The 26,184-nt window shown below is 41.7% G+C and overlaps 1 protein-coding gene across 2 annotated transcripts in view; it reads left to right on the top strand.

Annotated features, from left to right (window-relative positions):
- Positions 1-21,909, top strand: part of usp25 (ubiquitin specific peptidase 25) — a 35,512-nt gene extending 13,603 nt beyond the window's left edge. Inside the window, exons 8-26 of one of the 2 annotated variants that reach the window (XM_070982599.1) lie at positions 1,378-1,454; positions 1,594-1,667; positions 2,738-2,889; positions 5,732-5,859; positions 5,975-6,070; positions 6,256-6,420; positions 7,500-7,738; positions 7,880-7,950; positions 8,052-8,280; positions 9,111-9,377; positions 10,035-10,174; positions 12,949-13,122; positions 13,980-14,075; positions 15,518-15,696; positions 16,408-16,486; positions 16,678-16,757; positions 17,092-17,215; positions 19,350-19,542; positions 21,028-21,909. In XM_070982599.1, coding sequence (XP_070838700.1) covers positions 1,378-1,454; positions 1,594-1,667; positions 2,738-2,889; positions 5,732-5,859; positions 5,975-6,070; positions 6,256-6,420; positions 7,500-7,738; positions 7,880-7,950; positions 8,052-8,280; positions 9,111-9,377; positions 10,035-10,174; positions 12,949-13,122; positions 13,980-14,075; positions 15,518-15,696; positions 16,408-16,486; positions 16,678-16,757; positions 17,092-17,215; positions 19,350-19,542; positions 21,028-21,200 — 2,736 coding nt within the window. In that variant the 3' untranslated portion in view covers positions 21,201-21,909. The remainder of the gene's footprint in view (positions 1-1,377; positions 1,455-1,593; positions 1,668-2,737; positions 2,890-5,731; positions 5,860-5,974; positions 6,071-6,255; positions 6,421-7,499; positions 7,739-7,879; positions 7,951-8,051; positions 8,281-9,110; positions 9,378-10,034; positions 10,175-12,948; positions 13,123-13,979; positions 14,076-15,517; positions 15,697-16,407; positions 16,487-16,677; positions 16,758-17,091; positions 17,216-19,349; positions 19,543-21,027) is intronic. The other variant, XM_070982598.1, reaches the window with a different exon arrangement.
- The last annotated feature ends 4,275 nt before the right edge of the window (positions 21,910-26,184 follow it).

Below are 26,184 nucleotides of genomic sequence, written 5' to 3'. Positions count from 1 at the left end.
GCAAGCACTTGGCAACGGTGACGAGGAAAAACTTCCTTTTAACAGGCAGAAACCTCAGGCAGAACCAGGCTCTGGGTGGGCGGCCATCTGCCCTGATCGGTTGGGGGGGGTTATTGCAACCACAATAACAGTGACAGTTCTAATAATAGACTCTTAACTATATGTAGTATATATAGCATAGAATTGTACATATACGTATTTATGTATGTGATGCAGCACTACATGCTAGTAGGTGGAGTTGTCCCCTCTCTTCACATATTTATCTTTCCGTATGATAAACCGTAGACCAGGTGAAGACTCCAGTCAGTATGCGCAGGTGGCTCATGTTAATTGCTCGCCAAACCACAAAACAACTTTAAAACATACTGTAGCTTTACAGATAGAGCTTGTAAGCCTTTTAATTGTTTTTTGCTGTGGGTTTTATTTGTTGTTCCATATTTTATGTGATCTGGTTTTATTTGCCAGTCGAATAGTTTTTGTGATCACTTGTTGCTTTGTCTTGATGTGTTTTGTAAAGATTCCTCTAACAGCTGTTTTGAAATGTTGCACATAAATAGTTTATACTTATTTATTATTATTATTTATTTTGGCATATTTTTCATTACTACATGAGTGTTTCAGTCAGTTTGGCAGTTCTGTAGAAACATCTGTGCATGTTGATATCATTCTTCTTTTTTTCCTATAGAAAATAAGCCCTTCTTTGCTGTTTGCACATACCAGAAATATTTAATACCCTTTATCCCCTTTTTGTGCCTCATCCTTTCAGTCGAGGCCTTGACTGCTCAATTTCATTGTTGTTCTACTGACTCGGCTCTATTGACTCTGAGACACTTGCCCTCTCTTATCTATAACTACTAAACCTCAAACCTACATCATGCCCTCTGAACTGTGCAAAAAGTAATATTGACTAGGAATTAGCTGTTTTGTGCATACATCCTATAATGAGACGTACACATGTCAAAACTGTTCAGCTATTCTCCTTACATAAGCATTTGTTTAAAGCCTGTGTCTCTGCAGAGGTTAACTGAGGTCAGCCATCTAGCCTCTGTGCTCATCAGTCATGTCACAACTCTGTGTATTAGTCAGGTTGGAAAGGCATTGACCTGAAATATTGGCCGGCATTGATATCTGAGAGTGGCCTCGTGGCATCCAGGTTCCTTTTGAAGTTCAGCGGTCCGTGAGCTCCTCCGCAAAGTCAGCTTTAATCCAAAGCTCAGTGAATATCAGCAGATGACAGACACAGCATTGATTTGACTGATTGGAGTTCCTTGCTTGAAGGTGCTGTTAAGTCTTGTAGTTTGACTCTGTGACCTCCGTGTCCCAAAGGCAGTCCTGTAATTGGTCACTTTGTATGTACGTCTGTGCTTTCCTCAACAGCAGGATGTGAGCGAGTTCACCCACAAGCTGCTGGACTGGCTGGAGGACGCCTTCCAGATGAAGGCTGAAGAAGACAGGTAACTGCAGCTCTTTGTGTCCAGAGGTCACTCTTGAAAGAATCGACTTGCAGTAGACAAATGCTTGTTGGTGTTACTGGGCAGAGAATCAAATGTGCATTGTGTACATGGAACTGAACAGCAATTCTTTTGCTTTCAGGGAGGGTGAGAAGCCAAAGAACCCCATGGTGGAGCTTTTCTACGGTCGTTTCCTTGCTGTGGGTGTCCTGGAAGGTGAGATGAGGTGTTAAATTAAAACCAATAAATGGAAAAAGTAAGGGGGCAGCTAGAGAATCACAGAGAGATAAAGCATTAGCATGTTCTGATTGCCGCAGCCAGAAAGCAAGTAAGTCCTTGCCCCTAGTAATGAAAGGTGACCTTGACTTAATGAGATGTGGTCCATGTAAAAGTGGAGAGCGGTTGCATTGATCGTGGAAGACCTTGATGGCTGATTGACATTGTGCTTATTATGCATGACAATACTGGCCCAGAGCCACCAAAAGCAGGGCCAGTGGACTCTGCTGCTCACAAAATGACCTTAATGCCTCATCTGCATGTCCGCTAGCAACTCCTCTCTTTCTCTTTTTTGGGCTTCTCATCAGTAGTTGATGCGGGGAGGTCTGTGCAGCTGTTTAATGATGAGTGAGTGACTGCTGAACAAGTGAAAATCAGCTTGAATACAAACGAGTGTGAGATGGCTCATTATTGCTTATTCTTTCACGCTCCTTGCCTTTCTAACTCTTTTGTCACACCTGGCACACCTCTGACCTGTGTACGTGATATCATGTATAAAGGCACACAGCCGCCTTTTAGGATTAACCTTCACCCTCTTTCAGTTAGGTCAGCAATTATGGTATTTTATTGTGCCTCTGCACCTGTGACCGCCATGACTATAGAGACGTGTCCATCCGTCCCATTCTCTCCTATTCTCAGGAACACCTGGAGGGAGTTTCATTACATCTGGCACAAACATTCATTTGAAATCAAGATGAACTGATTAGAATTTGGGAGTCAAAGATCATCATCACTAATCCTGGGTGTTCACCCTCCTCTGCAGTCCTCTGTAAAAGTAGTCTCTACCTCTCTCTCACTCACTGGAATCACACATGTCAATGCAGTGATAACTTCCAAAAATACACTAAAAATACCTTTTATTGAATGCCTTCCTTGTCTTCACTACATTTGAGTCTGGACAGACATGGATGTAAATACAACTTGACTAGCTGAGGGAGGCATACAACCATGAGGCAGTAATTCTAATGATTCATTAAGTTTCTGTCTATTGTATTTGTTTAATTCCACAGGTAAAAAATTTGAAAACACAGAGATGTTTGGGCAGTACCCCCTGCAGGTGAACGGCTTCAAGGATCTCCACGAATGTCTTGAGGCAGCAATGATCGAGGGCGAGATCGAGTCCCTGCACTCAGCAGAGAACTCTGCCAGGTCTGGACAAGAGGTCAGTGCCAGCAGTATAACAATGTTTCCATTGAAATGGTCAGCAAATTTTGATGTGAATTGTTGAATGTGTTCCATAGAAATTATGTCAGTAGCTCTGTGGCAAGCCATATACAGTTTAAGTTGGACATTTACATCCCGTACACTTTAGCCGAATACATTTAACATGTGTTTTTCACAATTCCTGACATTTCACCTGAGTATGAAGTATGTATGATTTTAATAGTATGAAATGTCAGAATAATAGTAGCGAGAATTATTTATTTCACTTATTTCTTTAATCACATTCCCAGTTGGTCAAACATTTGCATGCACTTGGTAATATTTGGTAGCACTGCCTTTAAATTGGCGAACTTTGGTCAAATGTTGTGTGCAGCCTTCTACAAGATTGCAACAATACATTGCTGGAATTTTGTCCCAATCCTCCAAACCGAACTTAACTTAACTGAGCTTAACTGTAACTGAGTCAGGTTTTTGGGCACCTTGCTCACACACGCTGATGTCCACTCCTGTACGCTGACTTTGTTGCTCTTAAGCCATTTTGCCACTGCTTTGGAAGCAGGCTTGGGTTCATTGCTGTTTGGAAGACACATTTATGACCAAGTTTTAACTTCCTGGCTGATGTCTTGAGATGTTGCTTCAATATATCCACTTAATTCTTGCTCCTCCTGATGTCATTAGTGTTGTGAAGTGTGTCAGTCCCTCCAGTTGGGGTGGTGTTCTTTGGCTCGCAAGCCTCTCACTTTTTCCTCCAAACATAAACATGGTCATTGTAACCGAATTTTTGTTTTATCAGACCAGAAAACAATTCTCCAAAAAGTAAGAATTTGCAAATCATAGTTTGTTTTGGGAGCAGTTGCTTCTTCCTTGCTGAGCAGCCATTCAGTTTATGTCAGGACTTCATAGGACTTCCTGTAATGTGGATATAGTTATTTCTTTTTACTTGTTTCGTCCATCTTATGAGCAAGGTCCTTTACTGTTGTTCTGGGATTGATTTGCTCTTTTCAAGCCAAAGCACATTTATCTCTGGAAGCCAGGACGCATGTCCTTTTTGAGCAGTATGAAGGTTGTGCAGTCCCATGGTGTTTATACTGGAATATTGTTGTTTGTACAGGTGAACAAGGTACCTTCAGGTGAAAAATTTCCCCAGGATGAAGGAGACAGAAGGGTGCACAGCTTTTATTTCTGAGGCCTTGGCTGATTTCTTTTGATTATGTCCAGCAAGGCACTGAGGTTGAATTTAGACCTTAAAATGTATCTACAGGTCCATTTTCATCGACTTGATGATGCCAGTTCAGCCCACCAGAAGCTTCTGATACAATGACAACATTTTCTGGAATTTTCCAAGCTGATTAAAAGCACAGTCAACTTAGTGTATGCCTGACCCACTAGAATTGTGATACAGTGAAGTAGAAGTGAAATAACCTGTCTCTAAACAATAGTACAAGTACACATTCTACCTGACTTTACAAGACTGTAGTTTGTTAACATGAAATCCATGGACAAGTTAAAAAATGAATTTTAATGACTTGAACCTAAGTGTATGTAAACTTCCATTTTATTATGGCCCAACACCAAGTCACTCTTTCACAAAGCAATTATCAGCTGCCACCTATCGATAGCACTCTTCTAAAGAGAAGACAGGTTAAATCATTTAGGTTCATGTGATGGATCTTCTCCAAAGTGGTGACCTCCTTGCCCTAATGTGACATGTATGCTATTCTGAGTTTGACCTCTGGTTAGCAGTGGCCTTGCCTTCACTGTCCCATAGCAGCTGGGAGCAGCTAATTATCAGTCCAGTGCACACATGAGTATGGCACCAAGCCCTCTGGAAAAGCCCCAGCCATCAGCACAAGGGGAGACAGAACTGGAGTGATGCTGCATTCAGATCACGTAGGAATTCAGGCTCTCCCCTGGGAAAATGGTTTGCTGAGGTGTTGAGTGTGAAATCACAAAAAAGAGTTAGGTGATGATTAATATATACACGACTCTACAGTGTGAATATTTTGCTCTCACTTGCGAGTGAAAATGTGAAACGTTATTTGGGTGCACTGGTTCCTAAATTAGAACTGTTCTAAATTTGTAATAACCCAAAGCTAATCGATCAGAAAATCTGGTTTTGGTGTTAATGATGGTTGCACAAGCAGCCTCTCCTCTCAGTCTTTGTCTCCTGCTCTCTGGGTCCATGTTTGACCGAGGGCGGGGCTGAGCTGAGCTCCTCCACCACTCACACACACACATAAACAGACCGCAGGGGAGAAAATGAACCCAGCCGAAGTAAAGAATATTACTCGTGTTAACGACGACTGTGCTCGTTACTCTAAGTGCAATAAAACCGCGGCAAATAAAAAGCAGGCATGAAAGCTGACTGTAGCACTTTAAACGAATTTGCCGCATATCTTAAAATTAAGTAAATTCTTGCCCACGCACAATACCTGCCAGGCAGTGAATCCACATCAGCAGCAAGAGAGAGGGTGATAGAGGACAGCAGAAATGACTGATGGTAACCGATTTCTATGTTCTACATTTGTTTTAAACTATGCTCAGTTTTTATGCTGCCGTAGAGGCATGAAGATATGACGATGACTCATGTAATCGGAGAGGTGATTTGCACAATTCTTATGCCTCCATGTCATGTTGAAAGGCAGGTCAAATGTAAATCAGCAACCAAACAGAGTCCTCTCAGATGGGGTTATTGCAAAGCAAAATTTGCTTAATGTTATCAGGATGTGTGACAGGTGAATGTTCAAGCAACTCCAGTCTAAAGGGAAGTGTCTACTAAGCTGTGTATTTCAACATGTTGAGAGAGTTAATCTCAAGATCAACATCCACTTTTGTTTCAGCACTGGTTCACAGAACTCCCTCCTGTGCTGACCTTTGAACTGTCAAGATTTGAATTCAACCAAGCACTGGGACGACCTGAGAAGATCCACAACAAGCTCGAGTTCCCCTCTATGCTCTACATGGACAGGTAATAGAAATATTAACGCTGGCCTTTTCTGGAGAATCTACAGTTTGTCTCTGCAGTAAATAAGATATTAATCCCAAGTATCTCCAAGCCTACACTGTGCTCTTTGTATTGGTAGGTACATGGACAGGAACAGGGAAATTACCAGGATCAAGAGGGAGGAGATCAGGAGGCTCAAAGAGCATCTGACGCTGCTTCAACAGCGACTGGAGAGGTATTACTAGTCCACCTATGCCTGTTTATTTAGTCAGGTTCAGCAGAGTGCTTGGGACAGCCGTGGACAGTAATTTCTCACTCTGACTGTGTCCTCTCTTCATCTGTCATTATGCCTCTGTTCTTACTTTCTTACTCGCTGCCTGAGCTTCCCGGCATCTCTTTAACACTCCTGCTTTCTCTCAGGTATCTGAGTTATGGCTCAGGCCCCAAGAGGTTTCCTCTGGCAGATGTCCTCCAGTATGCCATGGAGTTTGCCTCCAGTAAGCCAGTGTGCACTTCCCCAGTGGAAGACATTGACTCATCAGCGCCCCCTGGTGGCACAACAGGACAACAGCTGCCCCCATCAAGGCAAGTTTCCTAACAGATGGTCTGCTGTTTGTTGTTACTGCTTTTCCTCTTTGCCATCATTTGCTCTTAGTTTCAGGAACAGGAAGCAGGTGGAGGTTAGAGAGATCAATGAAAGGGAGGTGCAAACAGGGAAACAATGGGCCCAATTGCACTGGACATCTTTACTACTGTTAATGCTGTTTGCACTGGACATCAGTACTACTGTTAATTCTGTTTGCACTGGACATCAGTACTACTGTTAATTCTGTTTGCACTGGACATCAGTACTTTTAGCCCTATTGCAATGGACATGTGGACATTTTTACATCTTTTACCTTTAACTTTTAATTCTTTGCTTGCTGTGCTTTTAGATTATTTATTGCATGCATTTTACTTAAAATTTGTGTAATATGCTGGAACTTGTGAATTTCCCTTGGGGATGAATAAAGTATCTGTCTATCTATCTAATACATTTTTATTCCTTTATCTGAACCACTCCATGTCAGATTCAGCAAACCCTCTGAACAGAGCAAACTTGTTTTTGTTTTTTGATATATTCAAAATAGAGAAAAGACATTACATGACAGGTAATGTTATGCCGTCAGGTGTTACAACGGAGGATCTTCACTTTGATAATCACTTGCATAAAATCTACTTTAAACAGACATTGTCACCTTGGTTGGGTTTTGTCTAGCACCACAATCAGACCAAACTTTGAATTTTTCTAAATGCTTTATGTGTAAGTGCCTGCAAATGAATGACCTTCCCCTCAGCCTCAGCTGTACTTTGTGTTTTGTAGTTGACATACATGCTACACATCAGCATATTAACATTGTCATTGTGATTAGCAGTGAACTCATGAACCCATGTTGAAGTACATGCAGCTAGCATGGCTGTAGACACCTGCTCTTGTTCATCTATTTCATTTATTAAAAAATAATTCTGTGACACGCAGTGGAAATGCAGTACATGTTTGATCAAAATTTTAATTCTATTTTAACTGCATTTTTTCCATATTTGACAAACCTGAGTTGTATTTAGATTTTCATTATTTTAAGCTGCATTTTAGTGTATTTCATAGACTGTCTCTCACCCTGCAGCATTGCCGAGCAAGATTCCTTGCCACCCCTAGAGAGCTCAGGCCCTGCCTCAGGTCCCACCACAGCTCCCACTGCAGCCCAGCAGCAGAGGGTACCCATTCATAAGCCGTTTACCCAGTCCCGGCTACCTCCTGACCTCCCCATGCACCCTGCCCCGCGCCACATCACTGAAGAGGAGCTGAGGGTGCTCGAGGGCTGCTTGCATCGCTGGAGGAGTGAAGTGGAAAACGACACCCGCGGTAGGTCTACCTGTCTCCCATTTGCAGGCTTTTATGATATTCTTTGTTGTGGTTCCTTCAGCGTGAAGGCATGTAGTATTGCAGAAGTAAAGTTAAGATTGACACTTACTAATGAATTGTTTATGATGTTCTTCCCACCAGATCTGCAGGGCAGTATAACCAGAATCCACAGAACCATTGAGCTAATGTATTCTGACAAATCAATGATGCAAGTGAGCAACACTTTTCTGTCATCAGTCATATTTGCAATACAAAAAAAGGTATGCTAAAAAAAAGTGGAACAGTATTTTAAATCTCCTTTGTGTTGTTCCAGGTTCCATACCGGCTTCATGCAGTCCTGGTTCATGAAGGTCAGGCTAATGCCGGCCACTACTGGGCTTACATCTATGACCCGCATCAGCGTTGCTGGATGAAGTACAACGACATCTCTGTCACCAAGTCGTCCTGGGAGGAGCTGGTCAGGGACTCGTTTGGAGGCTACCGCAACGCCAGTGCCTACTGCCTCATGTATATCAATGAGAAGAAGCCCTTCCTCATAGAAGGTACGCGCGGACCAAGGGGTAGGGTTCATATTTATCTTTGATGCACAATTGACGGTGTCAGGATCTTGTTTCTGTTTATTAATTCAGCCATGTTTCTCAAAAACATGTACTGCCTTGGTTATGCTTATATTATTTCATACCATCACATGTGGAGGAAACCACAATAAATGACAACAAATACAAATACATTGTTCAGATATGAACTGATAATACCCTCTGAGGAGATGTGATCAACATACAAATTATTTGTATAAAATACAGATCATGCTTTATTATTATATGCGTTGTTAAAAATGAAGATACATGGTTCAAATATTAAGTTATTTTATATATTGTGTGAGCAGTCTTGACAACTTCTGACTACTTCTTTTATAAACCTTCCCCACTTCTGGCAAATAACAAATACAGATGTTTGTGACCAAAACAGATACTAACAGTAGCTTTGTGCTGCACCCCCAGTAATGGACCCTTGTTCATGTAACAGAATAAAACATAAACTTAAATGAAACTTAATCCACTCAAAATGTATATTGGCATTTGCCCTGTGGAACAGTCTGCAGTGGTTCAGCCAACTCAGACCTGCTGTTGAACATGAAAATGACAAATCATGACAGGAACAATCAAGAATAGCTTTGAATCTCCTCAGTTCATTCATGGAGTCGGGCTGATAACAAAAGCATGTTTGTTTTTTATTGCTCTATGTGTAGCAATGAAAATAAATAGTAATTACAGTCTGTTGAGAGAGTTTCTACAAACCATACACTCAGTAAGATTTCATGGTTTTTAGCAGACCAGCTTATGTTCATTGTCTCTGTCTGTTGTCTGTGCAGAGGAGTTTGATAAAGAGACGGGACAGATACTCAGCGGCATGGACAAACTGCCTCCAGACCTGAAGCAGTATGTGAAGGAGGACAATGAGCTGTTTGACAAGGAAATTGAGGAGTGGGACACCCTGCAGGCCCGCAAGGCCCAGCAGGAGAAGCTGGCCCTGGCCACAGCAGCTGCAGCTGCAGCTGCCTCAGGAGCATCCAGCACATCCACTTCGTCCTCTTCCCCTCAGCCCATGAGTATTGAGTCCAGCCCTCCAGACAACGCAGGTCAGGATCATGGCACTCAGAATACAGAGTAGAATACTTAATTGAGAATCAATACTTGGTTGGAAGATATATAAAGAAAAACTCTTGTTCCCTAGAGAGTTATAAAAGAATGAAGAAATGACCTTGAAATATTGGCATGCAGCCTTAGAACTGTTAACTCCCGCTGACATGTTATTGTGTATAATACTGTATACAATATATACAGTATAGATTTGGACGCTGGCTGTATGAAAATGAGCTAACATCATTCAGCCCACAGCACTCACATAAATTTCTGTTGGATTATGGTGGACCCACAGTATGATGATTGGCTAAATTAGGCAGTGAAAGGTAATTGTTATTGAGTTGTTATTCAAACAAACATGTATGGAACCCATTTTATAGTTTTATTATGACACACTGTGGTTACCTAAACTGCATTTTAATTTATGCACCTGTCCAGAATTCGAGCTTTCTATGTGTCATCTTGGATATTGCTGAACACAATGGATAATTTCTGCAATCATGCCCACAATAATGCGGATACATTTGCACCCATTGTACTGCTGTTCTGAATTTGTGGATGTAGAAAAACGTTTGAAAATGCTTGTATGAAAAGAAAACTTTAATAACCATGCAACTGTGCATTTCTGTGGTGGTGTCGTGGCCCTCCTGCAGTACCCCAGCAGGACCCAGAGTACATGGAGCAGCCATCTCCCACAAATGACTCCAAGCACCTGCAGGAGGACACGGAGCGTGCCATCTCCAGGGCGGCTGCAGAACAGGAGGAGAGAGGCCCTGAAGCGTTGTTAAATGCTGTATGTAAAACACACAGTACGCCACACTCACACCAGGTCATTGTCACCCATCATGTGCCTCATCTATCTTTTTTACATGTCAGTTTGTTAATATTGATCGGCAAACTGAAGTGTATGCCTGCATTTTTATTTTGTCTTATTTCATTTCCTCCACAGTCACCTTTTTCCCCTTGAGTAGCTCAAGTCAGACAACTCATCAACTCATGTCATTGTTTTCTCAGGATTCTGTTTTATATATTATATTAAATGTGGTTGTTTCAGGTTTTCCACACATCCTGGAAAGCCTGGAAAACAGTTGACCAATTTCCCAGTTATGGAAAACACAGTTTTATCTATCAGAGCTCCCCACATCAGATGGCAGTGCCATCTGAAAAGGCTAAGTTATGTTCAAGATCATATCAATGTTCAAATGTTTATGGACGAGAGTATTTTGAAGAGGCTGCTCTCGATTATGTCGTGGAGTCACATCACATGGTAGCATGTGCAGGATGGATGACATTACAACTTCAGTGGTTCAACTCCAAATACTGTTAGTTCCATTATCCTTCAGATTTACGTATTAGTCAGTGCTGGCTGGTAATTGCGGTAGTTTTCATCAGGATTACACATTAACATTCCTTTCCTCACAACATCTTTATTCAGCTTATTGGTGTATAGCACGATCCCTGTCTGTCATAGCAGCTAGATCATCACCAGGGGTGGTATCGTTTTGAGCAATACCTTGACTTTGGAAGCAGGTTCTGAATAATGCTTTTTACAATACAGAAAGAAAATTATGTTACACATTAAAGTACAATTACTCAGAGCAGAGGACGCAGCTGTTCAGAGACCTGGATGCAGCTGCAGAAGCTGTTTTTACTTTGCACTCTTTGCTTAACCTGGATAACTGGACCAAAATGAAGACACTTGTAGAATATCTGTACAATATTGGACAGAATAAAAAATGTAAATAACTGCCAGAACAATTAATAACAAACAGTAGATGGCAGCAGTACGCCATTGGAGGAGAGGGTCATTTTTGGCTCTTAAATCTAATATTTAAGTGTCACTATGAGAGCATAAAGCTGCTGTATTCAGTAATTGTATGCCTCCATGGCAGTGAGTGCCATGGCCAGAATTTAATCTGTCTCTCTGTACGTATGAATGACCCATTCTCATGAACACGCTGCCTCAGGAGCGCCTTGAGGGAATTTCTTCAAATTTGGCACAAACCTTCACTTGAACTCAAGGATGAACTGATTAGATTTTGGTGGTCAAAGGTCACTGTGATGTTGGAAAACACGTTTTTGACTCAACTCAAGAATTTCTATGCTAATTATGACGAAGTTTCACACATCTCATAACATAAAATCATAAAGTGATGATATTTCATATCCAAAAGGTCAAAGGTCAGCTTCACTGTGATATAATGTTGTGTAAAAACACTCTTCTGGTCATTATTGACACGATAACTCAGGAACAGAAGGGGAGGCTGTGACCATATTTGACATTTGGTCAGTTACTGAATTGGTGACACTAATCTTGACTGTTCACCTTGAAACTGTGCTGATTGTAGAGATCGCTGTTGTACACATTTCAGTTTGTAGCTTCTTTGCAGCAACAGTCAAGTCTTCACTGCATATATTATGAGTCTGGACAGACATAGATGTAAGCTACAACCTGATTATTTGGAGAAGTCATAAAAGTGCATACAATCCCAGTTACGTTCACAGTGGATCACGTGTATGTGAAAGGTGTCATTTGTAGTGATGTTTTCTCAGATCATGCTCACTCAGCTGTGCAGTTGCCCCTATACTCTACGGAGCTTTACGCAGACTTTTAGCTCTTTGTTTTGCTTTTCTGACCTGCAGCTTCACAGTTTTGGTTGTCTCTCCACAGTCATAGCGTCGCAGCTGGCAGCTGTTTTTTTCTGCTCAGGAGCATGTATCAGACAAAGCTGGGGACCGGCTTGGTGAATATTTAGCAGCTGAAGAGCTAGATCATTTTCTCAGGAGCTGGTGGAGATCACACCAGAGCTAAAAGGAAGAGAACATTGGACCTAAATTTGCCAGCTGGTCAAAATGAACGATGATGTGATAATACAGTATGTTTCTGTTGTGTTCAGCTTGTTTCCACTGCCATCAAGTGGTCAAAAATGAATTGAATGCGGGTCAAAAGGGTGAGTTCAGCATTTGTCGAAACAGTATAGAGTTTCCTTGCTGAGCTGCCATGAGAGATCGTAACATAAAGAAGGACTTTCTTACTAAAAATACGAAGCAATACCTACATGTCTGACTAACCTGATGAAGCCTCACCTTAGCTCAATGTTAGAATGCTTTTTTGCACAGGAGAACTTTGGATGTTGTCCCAGACTGTTGCATTTGAACTGTGTGAAGAAAGGAGCTTTTCATAGCTAGTATAGAGAGACAGCAACAAAAACATGTGTCATTATACTTTCCATAATGTGAGAGTTGTTTTAAGACATGCTTGACCAAATGAGAAACTGTCCTTTAATCCCTACTTCATGCTTATTCAGGTTTCCAACACCATGTCCAAAATTGTTCCCAGTGTGTCTGAATAAGGACTAATAGCTATTTGATCTGTCAGTCCCAGTTTTGAAAAGACAGTGTCAGCTGAGAGTGTGTCAGTCTTTTGGGAGAACTGCATCAAATCTTGCAGGATTATCTGATGAGTGCTGTTTTTTTGTAACATTTCACTGTATTCTTCCTCTCTACATTTAATGTTCCTTGCCTTTCCATCACTCTTCTATCCTTCCTGTTCCATTCTCTCTGCAGTCTCTTCCCCCCTCCACCTCCCCTCAGCCTGAGGTCCAGGTGAGCACCCCCTCCACCCCTCCTCCTGACCTGGTCACGGAGGATGAGTCCCCTGGCCAGCGCACGGTAGAGGTGGCCATTCCTAATGTGGGGACCTTTGTCATTGAGTCAGAGGAGGGGGGGTATGATGATGAGGTAGCTCTTGCTCAGACAAACCTTCTCTCCCTTGTGCTGAGAAGTCTGTGCCTGTTTGGTATACGGAGTGAGAGCATCATTGCCCATTCACATGGCTCTGCACAAGGTTTTTCACACCTGAGAAACTCTGACACGAAATGCCAACTGATTTCAGGATTGGCTTGAGGCTGAAAATGCTGCGCAATACGACTGACCTCTTTGTTGGCCTTCCTGCATTACTCTTGTGTGAAAAGTCTCTTCTTGAGCCAGGCTGCATCTTGGCACAAAGCAGGTTGACCTTTTGCAGAAAGTCTGCTTCATCACACGTCACTCCCTAAGTGGAAAAAAAAACAAGGAAATAGACTTGAATTAGAATTGATTTGAATTAGCTGTTGTATGTTGTCCATTTGATCCCTAACGTATGCCTGTATACAGAACAGAATACATTTCTAAGGGATGTTGGTTACAGTTTGCACTGATTTCATGCGTTATTGTGGAAGCATAGTTTGTTTTCCTTTTGAGTTGACTTGAGAGTAGTTGTAGGTCAGTATGTCCTGAGTATAGAGTTGCTGCTGTTGTCAGTATTCCAGCCTGCCCCTGCACTGTTGGCTATCTCTCACACACAGCTGTCACATGGCTGCCTTGGTTTTCACACATTATCCTTGTGAGAATTGCACATTGTGCAGTTGAACTGACTGGCTGTGTCCTTCACAATTGTGTCACTCTAACCAATGCATGGACTGCTGAGTGATGTCTAGCATGCCCAGGCTGTGGTATGCCTTGTTGTAGTGCCTCAGAGCACATAACATAGTGGTTGACCTTGCTCGGTTCGTCACAAGTACCTGTTGTTTTTAACATGGTTCCTGATTCCTGGGCAGGCAATGATGACCCCCAACATGCAGAGTATAATTATGGCCATTGGCAAATCCAGCAGCGTATATGAAAAGAATGGGCCTGAGGCAGCCTTTTTTAAGGTACACACCTTTATCTTTCCTCATTCCACTTTACTCGCTTACCCACAACCTTCATCCACCTTCTCTTTTATGTGTATCTGTTTCTTGATCTTCTCCTGTGTACTTTCTAACTGGGTAGAAGACAAGACAAACTCTGCTGAAACTAGGCAGTACTGATCGGATATGAATCAAGATTCTGTTAGTGTGTGGTCTATTTCTTGCTTTAGATGTTTCAGAAACATATTTTAGTGTGCCGTTCAGCTGGAATACGAGAAAGTTTGTGACCAGGCCGCCATTGCTTGAAACCAGACGAGCCAAAGCCAAGCACCACCCAACTCGCTGTACATCATCCACCATTGAAGTGTTCAGTGGTCCGGTGTGGCACAGTGCATTCTGGTCACTGTAGTTTTCTACCTTTTGAGCAATAAGGGAAAAGCAGAGCCCCTTTTCTTTTATATCATTCTACTGCATGGACAGCCCAGTTTTCTCAAAGGACCATCTTTCCAGTGGTGAAGTACTTCAACTTTTCCAACACTTGTGCCCTGTCCCTGTAAAATTAGCACACATCTCTCAAATCTCAGCAATCACAAATGTAAAGTGAGGTCACATGACAGCCACTTCTCCATTGGGATGTAATGCAGGTCTGTAGTAAACCAAAAAAACATTTGGCCAACTGAAATTCTACCTGCTCTTCAAACAAATGATTCATCAATGGCCATAAAAATATGCAGATTTTTTTGTTTTGTTTTGTTTTTTTAATCTGAAATACATTAACTTGAAAATGTTCTACTTTGGCTCTAATGCGACCGCCTCTCTCTGTCTGTAGTCACCACTCTGTAGTGTTGCTCACTGTCCAAGCAACATTGAAGGCTACTGTGCCACAGACAGTTAGAGCATTTTAATCCACTGGACTGATCAGTGTCTTAACCCATTCGATTAAAAAGCACTTTTCTCTTGAAGAAAGTAGCACCAGCAATTGTACAGCCAATGAGAATTTGGATGGACAAGAGTATATCGACCAACCAGCCAGGGTCCTAGTGTGTAGAGATACATTTCTAATCTAATAGAAGCCAGTTGAGAAAGATTTCCTCAAATACACATCTCAATAATAACGATAATAATAATTCTATATCTAACAATTTTCCACTTCAGAGAGAGAAGATCATAGAGGAGAACCAATGTTTGCATGTATGTCCCCACCTCAAAATATTTGACATGTTTAAGATCCCTGTGTCAGTCCTATGGAGACACATTAAGCCGACTGAAGAAGTTCTGTTTCAGTTTGCATCTAAGTCTGAGTTTATCACGACTTAATAACTCAACTCAAAAGTTATCTGTGCAGACGTTTGTGATATGAAGACAACAGAACCTGAATAAGCCATAGTGTCCATGTCCACACCACCTCAGCCATAGTCAGAGTTTTAAGCATGACTTCACTTTTCTGTCTCTGTCTCTCTGGTCAGGCCATAAAGCTGGAGTATGCTCGTCTTTTGAGATTTGCCCAAGAGGACACATCTCCTGAGAATGACTACCGACTACAGCACATCATCGTCTACTTCATCCAGAACCAGGCGCCCAAGAAGATCCTGGAGAGGACTCTGCTCACACAGTTTGCAGATAGGAACCTGGCCTTCGATGAAAGGTAGGTTAGACTGTACACACAGCGCACAACTTTGTATTTTAAAAGAAATCAGACGTATAATTAACTCTGTTCCATTCTCCTCCTCTGGTTGTCTTTAATTTGCTTACTTAAAAGAATCATGTTCGATCATTTACATCAAATCAACTTCTCAAAACAACCAGCAGAGGGTAGCAGAGACCTTAACTGACATGCAGTATAGGCCGTAAAGGTTTATGTCAACACAGACTGACAGTGTCTCATCTGGACAATGCTTTTCTGCCGCAGATCTTATCTGATCTGTCTTTTATTTGAACACAAATCTTAGGAGACACATGTCCATTAATGACTTTTTTAATACTTCTGGCAAATGTCAAGATTCTCTTGTTATTGACATTGATGCTCCTGACATTAAGGTATGTATTGCCTCTTAGTATCTCTTAAAACTTTTCAACTACGCTTGTTGGCCTCAATCCATATTCATGAGTGAAAAACTGATTTCTCCCATCTCCTCTATTTTGAGCAAGATAATTAGATTTATGTGTGCATGTGGCCTCAATAGGAGCCTCCGGAGGAGTGTTTCACTTCTCCTCTCAGCACTAAAGAGTGATTCATTAGGCCATGTTCAGGCCTAGGGGCAGGGTGGACTCTTTCATCTCCTGGAGTGCCTCACAATGACTCACCATCTCATCACTAACGCCAGTTCCTCTTCCTGTCTTCCCACCTCTCCCACAGATGTAAGAGCATTATGAATGTGGCACGTGCCAAACTGGACCTAATTAAGCCTGAGGAGGTCAACATGGATGAATATGAGGTCAGCAGTGGTGTCGTCCGGGTGTTTTTTATCTAAAATAGTATAGTTGTATCCTTTTCTACTGCCTTAAATGCAGTATTACACATTGTCTTTCTGGGCTTGGCTGTAACACAGTTATTCATTTGCCAGTCAATGTGACTTTTTTGGATTTGAATTTCTTGCCCATGGTAACTTCTGTTTCTCTTTATCAGATGTGGCATCAGGCCTACAGGAATTTCCGCGAGACAACCATCTTCATGGTGACCGGCTTGGAGCTCTTTCAGAAGACGAAGTATGATGATACCCTCCCAGTGCTTGTACTAATATCTGATATTGGAAAAATAGAATCCAGTCTCCTGCGACCTTGTTAGAGCTTTAACTCATGAGTTTAGCGTGGCACATAACATTTATTCGCAGGTAATTTCTCATCTGTAGCAGCTGATAAATGTTGAAATGTCACCTGCAGAGGGCAGCAACTTACAGCCTGTGCTACTCCTAGCTTTCGAGTTGTGCCGCGGGTTCATCAGGTTTATTTCTTCTTTGAAATGGTTTACTCTTCATGTTCTTAGTGCAACTTTGATACTATTTTGTCTGATTGTAACATCTGTTCATCTCTTCCTTTCCAGTTATGTGGAGGCTCTGATGTATCTGATTTACTCGTACCAGTACAACAAGGAGCTTCTGTCAAAAGGGCTGTACAGAGGGCACGATGAGGAGTTTCTCGGTCATTATCGTCGAGAGTGTTTGCTGGTGAGACAATCTGAGCTCTGGGATTTATTTCAAACAACTCGTCGAATTTCTGTTGAAATGAGTGGATGTGTTTCTTCTTTTCCGTCAGATTTCTTGAATTAAACAGAGTGGGCCTTCTCGCTGTAGGGAGTGTGTTGTGCAGTGGACACCTTTGTGTCCAGCAGTTCTCTGTGTTCCCTGTCTCTTCTTTGTCACTCCCTCCCTTCTGTATCAAACTTCCTCTGTTAAAGTGACTCAGCAAAACTAACATGGCCAGACATTTCTCCCTCAGTACTAAGCTGCGGTACTAAAATCAAATTCCTTTTACTGAGATATTGCTTTGGCTTGCTTGCAGCCCACAAAAGATTCCAGTGAAGGTTTTTCATCTGATCCTGACGGATGAAAATCCTTTCAGCGTGGTGATGTGAGCCCGTTTTCATTTCACCCCCACCATGCTCCAGGCTGCTCTCTGGTATTATTGGTTAGGGCTGAGGGTATTTTGGTCTGATCAGCCTCATACTGGTCTTTAGCAGCCCTCTTGCTGCTGCACTCAGTAACCTTACACCAGCATTGTGCTCATAATGTAATCATTGGAGTGGGAATAGGAAACAGGAGGGCCAGTGAGTGTAAACACATTACCATGAGACACAAACGTGTCCTCAGCTAACCTCAAACCTCAGCTCCGCACAGCCTGATCGGTCATCTTAGATCTCTGGCCAGAACCTCTGGCTGCGTCCGCTCCGCTGTTTACCTTCGGCTCTTGTTTTAATTGAAAACACTGCTAACATTGACACAGTTAATGTACTTGGATGTTTTGCAAATCCAGCCTGGCCGTCCCCAATTCCAAACTGGCTGCAAAAAACGAGTCTTTTCCTCCGAGAGGAGGTCAGGGAGTTTGTCTGTGACAGCAAGGTGGTTTTGGCCAAGAACAGGGGAAAAGCTTGTATCCACATGCATGCAAGAACTTAAGGAGCCACTTCGGTTCCAGTAGCTGTAGGATATTATGTGATTATTAACGATGTCTGTGGAATTACTGTCGGTACTTTAGTTGTTGCGTTCTTACAGTATCCATTAGAACAAATGGAAAACTTCACTAGAAAGAACAAGAACAGTGAATGAATGATAGAGTCAAATGAAAACACTTCAGGATATTGTTTTGACTAAAAACAATTACAATAACACTAAAAGAATACATTACACTCTATAATCAGGGAAGTGTGTCCTTTGACAAAGCTGTTTAAAAAATAAGAATTAGTAATCTTCAGTTGAATGTAGAGCAGAGGTTCAAACTGTGAGGCGCCTCCTCAGAGAGAGCTGAAGAGGGAATGTGGAGCGAGAGATATGAGGCAAAGATACAGTGTGAGGTGAAAGAGGCAGGTGCATGCCGGTGTGCTAAAAACAGCAGGAAGTTACTTATTGTTGTTCTGCTGCTGATTTGGCAGTTTATCAACACAGTCAGCAGTGGCTGTGACACAGCCTGTGGAGGCATTTAAGGTACTTTAAAACCCGTTGGTGCCCAATTGCTGCAATCTGCGGTAAAATTTGTACTCCCTCATCGAGTTATAACCCCAATGTGAACACAGACATATTTTTACATTCAGTGAGACTTACAGTTTCCAAAGACACCGCTCTTTCTGTGGATAACCATCCATGAATCTGCTTAGAACTCACAGAAAAAAGTGTGGAACTTGCAGAGAATCATCAGGTTTTTAGGCTTTCTTCTGTATCAGAGTAATCCAGTGATCCCATCCAGTGCAAACAGGAATTGCTAATAGCTAATTGTGCATATTTTCAGTGCTGCCAGTTTGACAAAGCAAATATAGGTTTAAAAACACAGTTCTCAAGTTGTAGCCCACAGCACGCTAACTGACTCCATGGCACCATTATACCTCCTGTTTACACCCACCTAAACTCCTGAATTCAAGAACAGTTGTTCAGAAACTAAAAGCACTGATGATTATCCCCAAATCCTCCCAAAGTCATAAGACAAAGAATAATAATAGTAGTTTCTAATACTAACTTTAACATTTTAACTGGCTGAGTCTTTGGGCGCAGCTCTTGTTCTGCCTAAGACAAATGTTTAGTTTTAGTTTTAGTAAAGAATGTAATCCCATGTATTAAAGATTCAAGAGTGTTTCTCCCCTCTCCCCAATAGAAATTAAACGAGCAAGCGGCTGCCATGTTTGAGTCGGGAGAAGAACCGGAGGTGACCACAGGCCTCGGCATCATGAACGAGCTGGTCGTCCCCTGCATCCCTCTGCTGCTGGTCCACGACACAGAGAGGGACCTGCTGGCAGTGGAGGACATGAGGAACCGCTGGTGCTCCTACCTGGGCCAAGAGATGGAATGTGAGTCCCTGGGAGAGAAGGAAGAGACTCGGCCCATTAGATATTTCTGGAGAGTTGAAGTCTAAGGTTACTAGTACATCCCCTGCACCCCTGCCAAAGATCATCATAATCAGGCCACTGTTGAGTTCACACATTAGGAAGTCTTCAAGGTTGAGCTGCATTTCCACTTGCTGTGGGAAATCTGACAATGTAAAGGCTCAGTGTTGTTTTATCGTGTAAACACAGCTGGAGAGTGGTTTTAAAAATGATTTCCATGATTACAGAGCTCCTCTTAAAGACGCAGCCTGGAAAAAGATGATCACAAAACATGATGTAACACTTTACTTTCAGTCCCTGCGTAGCATCAAGGAGCTGTATGCAAACATTCAGTAAACACTGATGGATAGATGATAGATGTAGTTGTCAGCAGAAATATGGACATATTAAATATTTATTCATGTAGAGTATTTGTCAACAATTGTGAGCACTCTTATGAAGACATATTTTCTGATTACAGCTGTGTATTATTGTCATTCATTATCTGCTTCCAGCAGTCAACACTTACAGTTGTTGTACATTAAACCCATTTAAACATATACTGTATATCTGCTTACATCTGCATAATATTATATTAGAATTATTAATCAGGTAGTTCATAAGATGTTAATTCATCTACGACTATTTTAATAATTGTTTAAGCCTAGTTATTTTTTGGCAATTCATTTTGCTGATTAGTTGATACTGAAAACAATCATGAGTCCTATTATAAAACATTTCTTAAATGTTTTCACACTGCTTATAAGTGCTAAAATGTATTCTGTTTGACTTGAAGTGAAGTCGGCCCATTGGCTCACTGTCAGTGTGTCACCACATCGACGTACGTCAGTCCTCTTTAAAGATGGTGTAAATAGATATAAAGCACATTTAAAGATTAGTCAGTTGCCAAAAAATGAATCTGCTTTGAGTCCCTTTTCAATCAAAAAGGCCGAACATTTGGTGTATTTGTATGTTGTCTCTGTTTTATATTATTAGAAACTGAATAGCTTTGGATTTTGGACTGTTGGTTGAGTTCATAAACAAAACAATTCATTCATTAATCAAGTAAATAACATGCAGATTAACAGACAATGATTTTATTTGCAGCCCTACATCATTTTTAAGATAGTCTGCCAGATGGCACTAAGAAATGATCCGAGAGTGCTCTTGAAAAGAAGTTTTTGGTAGAAAAACAGGACCGAGGAGGTTTCAGCTTTTATCGCCATGTTCCAGTCTCGGTCCAGAGGGAGCCTGTTCTCTGAAAGCTGAGCTTATCACCCAGAGCCCTGTTCACTGGAGTTTTACAATCTGCTTCTGTTGTGGAGCATGTTTTCAAACGACTTGTGATATCACACTGAAAATATTTACAGTGTGATTTCTGTGTTTGGGAATCAGATTTTCGCGACATTGTGATGCGAGGCCCGTCCAGTTAATCAGACTGTCTTTCTGTCCGTCCTCCTCCTGCTGCAGCCAACCTCCAGGAAAAGCTGACCGACTTCCTCCCCAAGTTACTGGACTGCTCGACGGAGATCAAAAGCTTCCACGATCCTCCCAAGCTGCCCACCTACACCACCCTGGAGCTGTGTGAACGATTCAGCCGCATCATGGCCGCCGTCTGCAGGGCGCCCACCGAGGGAAGATGAGCTCGGAGGGACGGCCAGACACCTCTCCCTTATCACAGGCCCGACCCTGGGCAGAAATCCATGGACCTCTCTTAACCCATGCCTTCCTTATAAATCCAGGGGTCACTCGCTTCTAGCTGTTATTCCTCTGTTACTCTTTTGCTGCTATAGGTTTTATCATTATAAATATTAGTTGACTCTTATTTTAAACAAAACGCGACGGAGGGAGGAGGCGAGGACAGACTGGTGGGAGGGAATAAAGAAAGAGAGAAGTTGATGAAACAACAGTGGCAATCCAGCAGCAGTTGAAAGCCAAGCACATTCTGCTTCAGCTTTGCAAAAAAACAAGCAAAAAAAAGAGTTTGAGAGTTTTTCATAGTTTATTATTGTTGTTGTTGCTGTTTGATTCAAGCTTCCCCGACCACGCTCATAGCCCTTTCTGAAGCCCCCCTCTGCGTGAAAAGGGTCACCCTGCTGCTCTGCCTCCAGTTTGGTACAGTATTACCACGTTTTGTTTTATTTTTCTAAGGAAGTAAGGAAGAGAGCCTTCAGATTTATCAGCGGCTCAGAGTATCTCAAATGGGTCTCATGTCTTTGTGGACTGCGCCAGAATGAGATGTTTTAAGTGCTGTGGTAGACAGCCATGGACTTCCTGTGGCTTGTTAATAAATCGAGAGAATAAAATTTTATTTATGGCCCTTTTAGGCCAAATAAACAAATCTTTTGCCTGATGTTGATTTTTCCTTTGCTTGCACAACAATAACTTCTGACATTATGATTCACGTTGCACATCGTTGTATGAAGTGAAACATGCCCTTTCATTTGAGACATTAAGGTGATTGGCAGCAAAGAAAGCAGAGGTTCATTGTCCTCTGTGAGTCAAATTTGAGATCTGTGGTCTCCAAATCTCCGTCTGTCCTGCTGCGTTAATGCAGCTGGTATTATGGAGCTTATTAGAAACAGATTTTCATTACGGGGGGATACAAACTCATACAGCATATGTCCAAAATAATAACAACACAAAAGAGATTCAATTTTAGCTGCTTTGATTTTTTTTATTTATTTTTTAATGCAATTTTGGACTAATTTCCTGGAGTAATACTAATTTCCAGGAACACTGATCATGACAAGCAACCCATGTGATGAAGGCAGGAAGCATTTTCACAAAGCTTCTTCTAAGCCGTGCTGTCAGCATTGTGCAGGTGATCCTTTAAAACTGTTCTCAGAGCCATGAAAACGAATCGCCCTGGAAGAATCTGAATTGGTTACATGCGCACGCCGACTTCCTACCTGGCTGTTATTTTGTCATCACGTTAGTCTTAAATATGCTTGAGCTTACAAGAGAATCTTGGAGTTCTTTCCTGAAACTGGCAACGTCATACAAAAGTAATTTGTTGGGGAAATCTGCAGATTTAGACACCTAAAGATTTCACACACATCAGGAGAAAAGGCTGTTACAGTAAAAACACTTCCATGATGATTTTTTTCGTCTTGAGAAGTAATCAAATGACATCATAACCCTGCACTGACATGTAGAAAAAATGCTGAAAGACATTGAGTGTCCTCTTGCTTAAATAAGATGTCTCTCCACAAGGCCTGGACCACACCATTCATGTGTGGCTTGCCTGTGTTGATTAACTGGAGTTTGAAAGAACAGCTGTCATAGGATCACAGAATATTAACCCAAACGTCTGCACACACTTAAATATCTTTGGCTTAGGCTAACAGGCCGCCTGACAAACACTCTGATGGTTTGTATCGTTTCTGCTGTCTGTCGTTAGCCTGGGATGAACTTCTATTGACACATTACAATTGTTGTGCATCCCCTCATGTCTTTCTGTACCAGTGTTGGGCTGTCAGCTAACAGCTTGTCTCCTACAGCTGTGTCTGCCTTCTATGGCCTTTTTATCAACGAGCCGTATTATCAGCCACAGGCCTGCCATGTCAGTGGCTGGATGCTGTTTGAGCAGTGAGTATTGCTCCACGCAGGCTGTTCAGCATCAGAAACAGTTCTTCAAACACTTAGACTGTCGACTCTGGCATGTTTTGACTTGTTTGAGTTAATCTTGCACAAGAGCTCAAGCTTTTTTATGTAAACGGTGCCCATCTAACAGTGTTTATAGAAGCATTTACATCCTGTACTTTGGTACAGCGATTTAAAAATACTCCATCACAAGTCAAAGTCCTGCATGAAAAATACTGCTTAAACAGTAAATACAGTAGAGAACGGCCATCAGCAACATGCACTCGTTCCACCCCTGAGACTAATATATTACTCTGTGTGACATTATTTGGTAGTTAATGCTAATGCATCAGAGTGTAAATAGCGTCGCTACTGATGTAGCTGGTCGAGATGGAGCTAGTTTGAATTGCTTAATATACAGTTAGCTAGTTTAGTCTGCCTGCCAACGCAGGGGTCAGGCTCCCTCCAAAGGGTCACCAGGTGAATCCGAGGGGTCCTGAGATGATTAATGTGAGAAGACAGAACAAAACACAAACAAATCTGCTTCTGTATCTATTTTTAAATTTGACAACTTGGATGCTGAAAGGCTATTTAAATGAAACCCTGTGAGAAATTTAAAGTGGACGTCACTGGGAACTGCTAACAGCTGATTCCAAATGGCGTAAGTCATCATTAACAAATGTGTCTTATAAATTAATCATGTTTTCTTTGAGTAAATCTTAATCTGAATCTGAACCTACTTTCCACTCTTGTGAAAGCCTGAATCTCACAGCGTACCAGTAACTGAAAAGAGTGAAAGATTCCCTCTAACAGAAAGGCAGCAGATTCATCCTGTTCTCTCAAATTAAAATGTCTGAACCTACAATAAGCAACAGAAAGGCTAAACCATACAATCCTGTAACAGCAGCATAACAGCTGCTCTGCTGACCCATCTTTATAGTCTACTACTGAGACAGCAGGTGGTTGTTTAGCAGTCCACATTTCATAGTTTTTTGGGGGATTCTTACCCCCATTTTTAACTCCATTGTAGGACTTTCTCTGAAATGAAGTGGATTTCAAAGGCCAGACAGAATGTGCTCAGATTCATCATCTGCATCTATTTGTGAGTATTTAACATTTGTCAGAAGACCCGAGTAACCCGAGTTTAGGATCGACTGTGTGTCAGTTTGTACGTTGTCCTTGTTTTACCCTCCTTAGAAAAATCCCAGAGCAGCAGTTATCATCTGCATTGCGTGCTCTGCGTGTGCGTGGTTTGTGTGGAACCACCTTTGAGTTGGCCTTTTGATAGACCTATGTAAGTAGACCTTGTTGGGTTGAAAATGTTTATGGGGCATTAATTATCATTATTGGCAGCAGCATCCCCTAATTTTGCTCATTATTTCTATTGAGTTGAAGTGGGGCATGAGGCCAAGTTCTATGATGATTATAGAGTGGAAACAGTGGCAGTGCTTACAGTCCGTGATACTGATGGACAGGTTTAATGAGCGGTTTGAACTGGTTTTCCAGCAGCATCCAAATTTAAACCCCATGGACACAATTCGTGACCTGCAGTTGTTAGAGGGGAAAAACAGCTGCAACCATATGCTCACCTCAAGTCCTTATCATACATATATTCGATGAAATTCTCATGTGTGCATAACATCCTACATATATGCACACATAAGTGCACATGGATCAAAATAAATGTGTGTTCAAAGGTGGGTTTGTCCTGTATTTGTATGACTACATTTTACTCTCTAAATTAGAGATGCATGCTACCCTGCTCTCATTTTAAGACTGATAATTGGACCTTTCTGATCCGAACTGGACATTCCTCCTAAGTAAAAGGACCATTATCCAATTAAAAACTGTCCTTCTTTACATCATCCTCTATAAATGAAACTAGAGTTTGAATAATTCATAGGTGCAATACATCCTCCAGCCACCAGTCTCAGCACTGCTGCTGAGCAGCCCTCTAGTTGGCTGGAGAGAAGAAGATATCTGCGCCATCTTTGATTTTTTTAAGCTGTTTAGACCAGGGGTTCCCAAACTTTTCCATGCCATGGCCCCCCAAACAGCATTAGCTTCTGGCCAGGGACCCCCTTTGCAAACCCACCGACAATGCTACAAAATATGTAAAGAAACATCAGCTTTTAGAATGATTTTCTTACTTTTAATCACTATTCAACAATTATTACATTTGTTTAGCATAAGAATATTAACGAACATGTTTTCAACGCTGTATTATATTCCCACTGAATAATGAACTTTTCAACAAACTGTTGACAGACAAGAACAGAACAAAAGAAATCAAACCTCTCTCAACTGTGTGTGTGTTCACTATTCAATAATTAATACATTTGTTTAGCATAAGAACATTATTAACTAACATTTTTTGCTTTTTTGTTTTTTTTTTCTTAACTTCCCTCCAATTTTCTGAGGCCCCCCTTTTGAAAACCACTAGTCTAGACCATATTCACACACGGGTCATTTTCCTCAGATGCGACGCTCAGGGTGGGAAGCTAAAATGTTCTTTATATTTGTTTTATTTTGTATTTGGATATACTTATTGCCCCCAAGCCATGCAGTGTCTGGAGTCTTTTGAGGATAAAACAATTAGTCAATAGACAGAAAAATACCCTGCAGATAATTTGACATTCAGTTAAACGTTTAGCTGATTTTCATGCAAAAAGGCCACACATGCTCGAGTTCTGAATTCTAAGTAGTGAGGATCTGGAGTCTTGCATATGACATCAAGAGACACTGCTAGTGAGTGTAGCCAAATTATTAGCAAGCCATCAACCATAAATAGCCCAGTCAATGTGCTGAATCATACATTTGTTTTGTAGAAGTCTGAGCAGGTTTGGGTTCATGGGTCTAATCCAGAATACCAAAACACTGGAAGAATTGTCTATGAAGCAGAGAAAAATGAGAGTTTTACTGTGAAGAGATGCTCTCCTTTGGTGCAACACACAGCAAGGATATTGTGGTTCTGGATCGTAGTGGATTGTGGCATGTGGTTTCTACAACAAATCCATCACCTCTGTCCCTGCTGTCCTCACC

The sequence above is a fragment of the Chaetodon trifascialis genome, chromosome 16 (assembly GCF_039877785.1).
Source record: "Chaetodon trifascialis isolate fChaTrf1 chromosome 16, fChaTrf1.hap1, whole genome shotgun sequence".
In the NCBI taxonomy this organism is placed as follows: Eukaryota; Metazoa; Chordata; class Actinopteri; order Chaetodontiformes; family Chaetodontidae; genus Chaetodon; species Chaetodon trifascialis.
The sequence above is the reverse complement of the archived record's forward strand: the minus strand, read 5'-3'. Positions and strand labels throughout refer to the sequence as shown.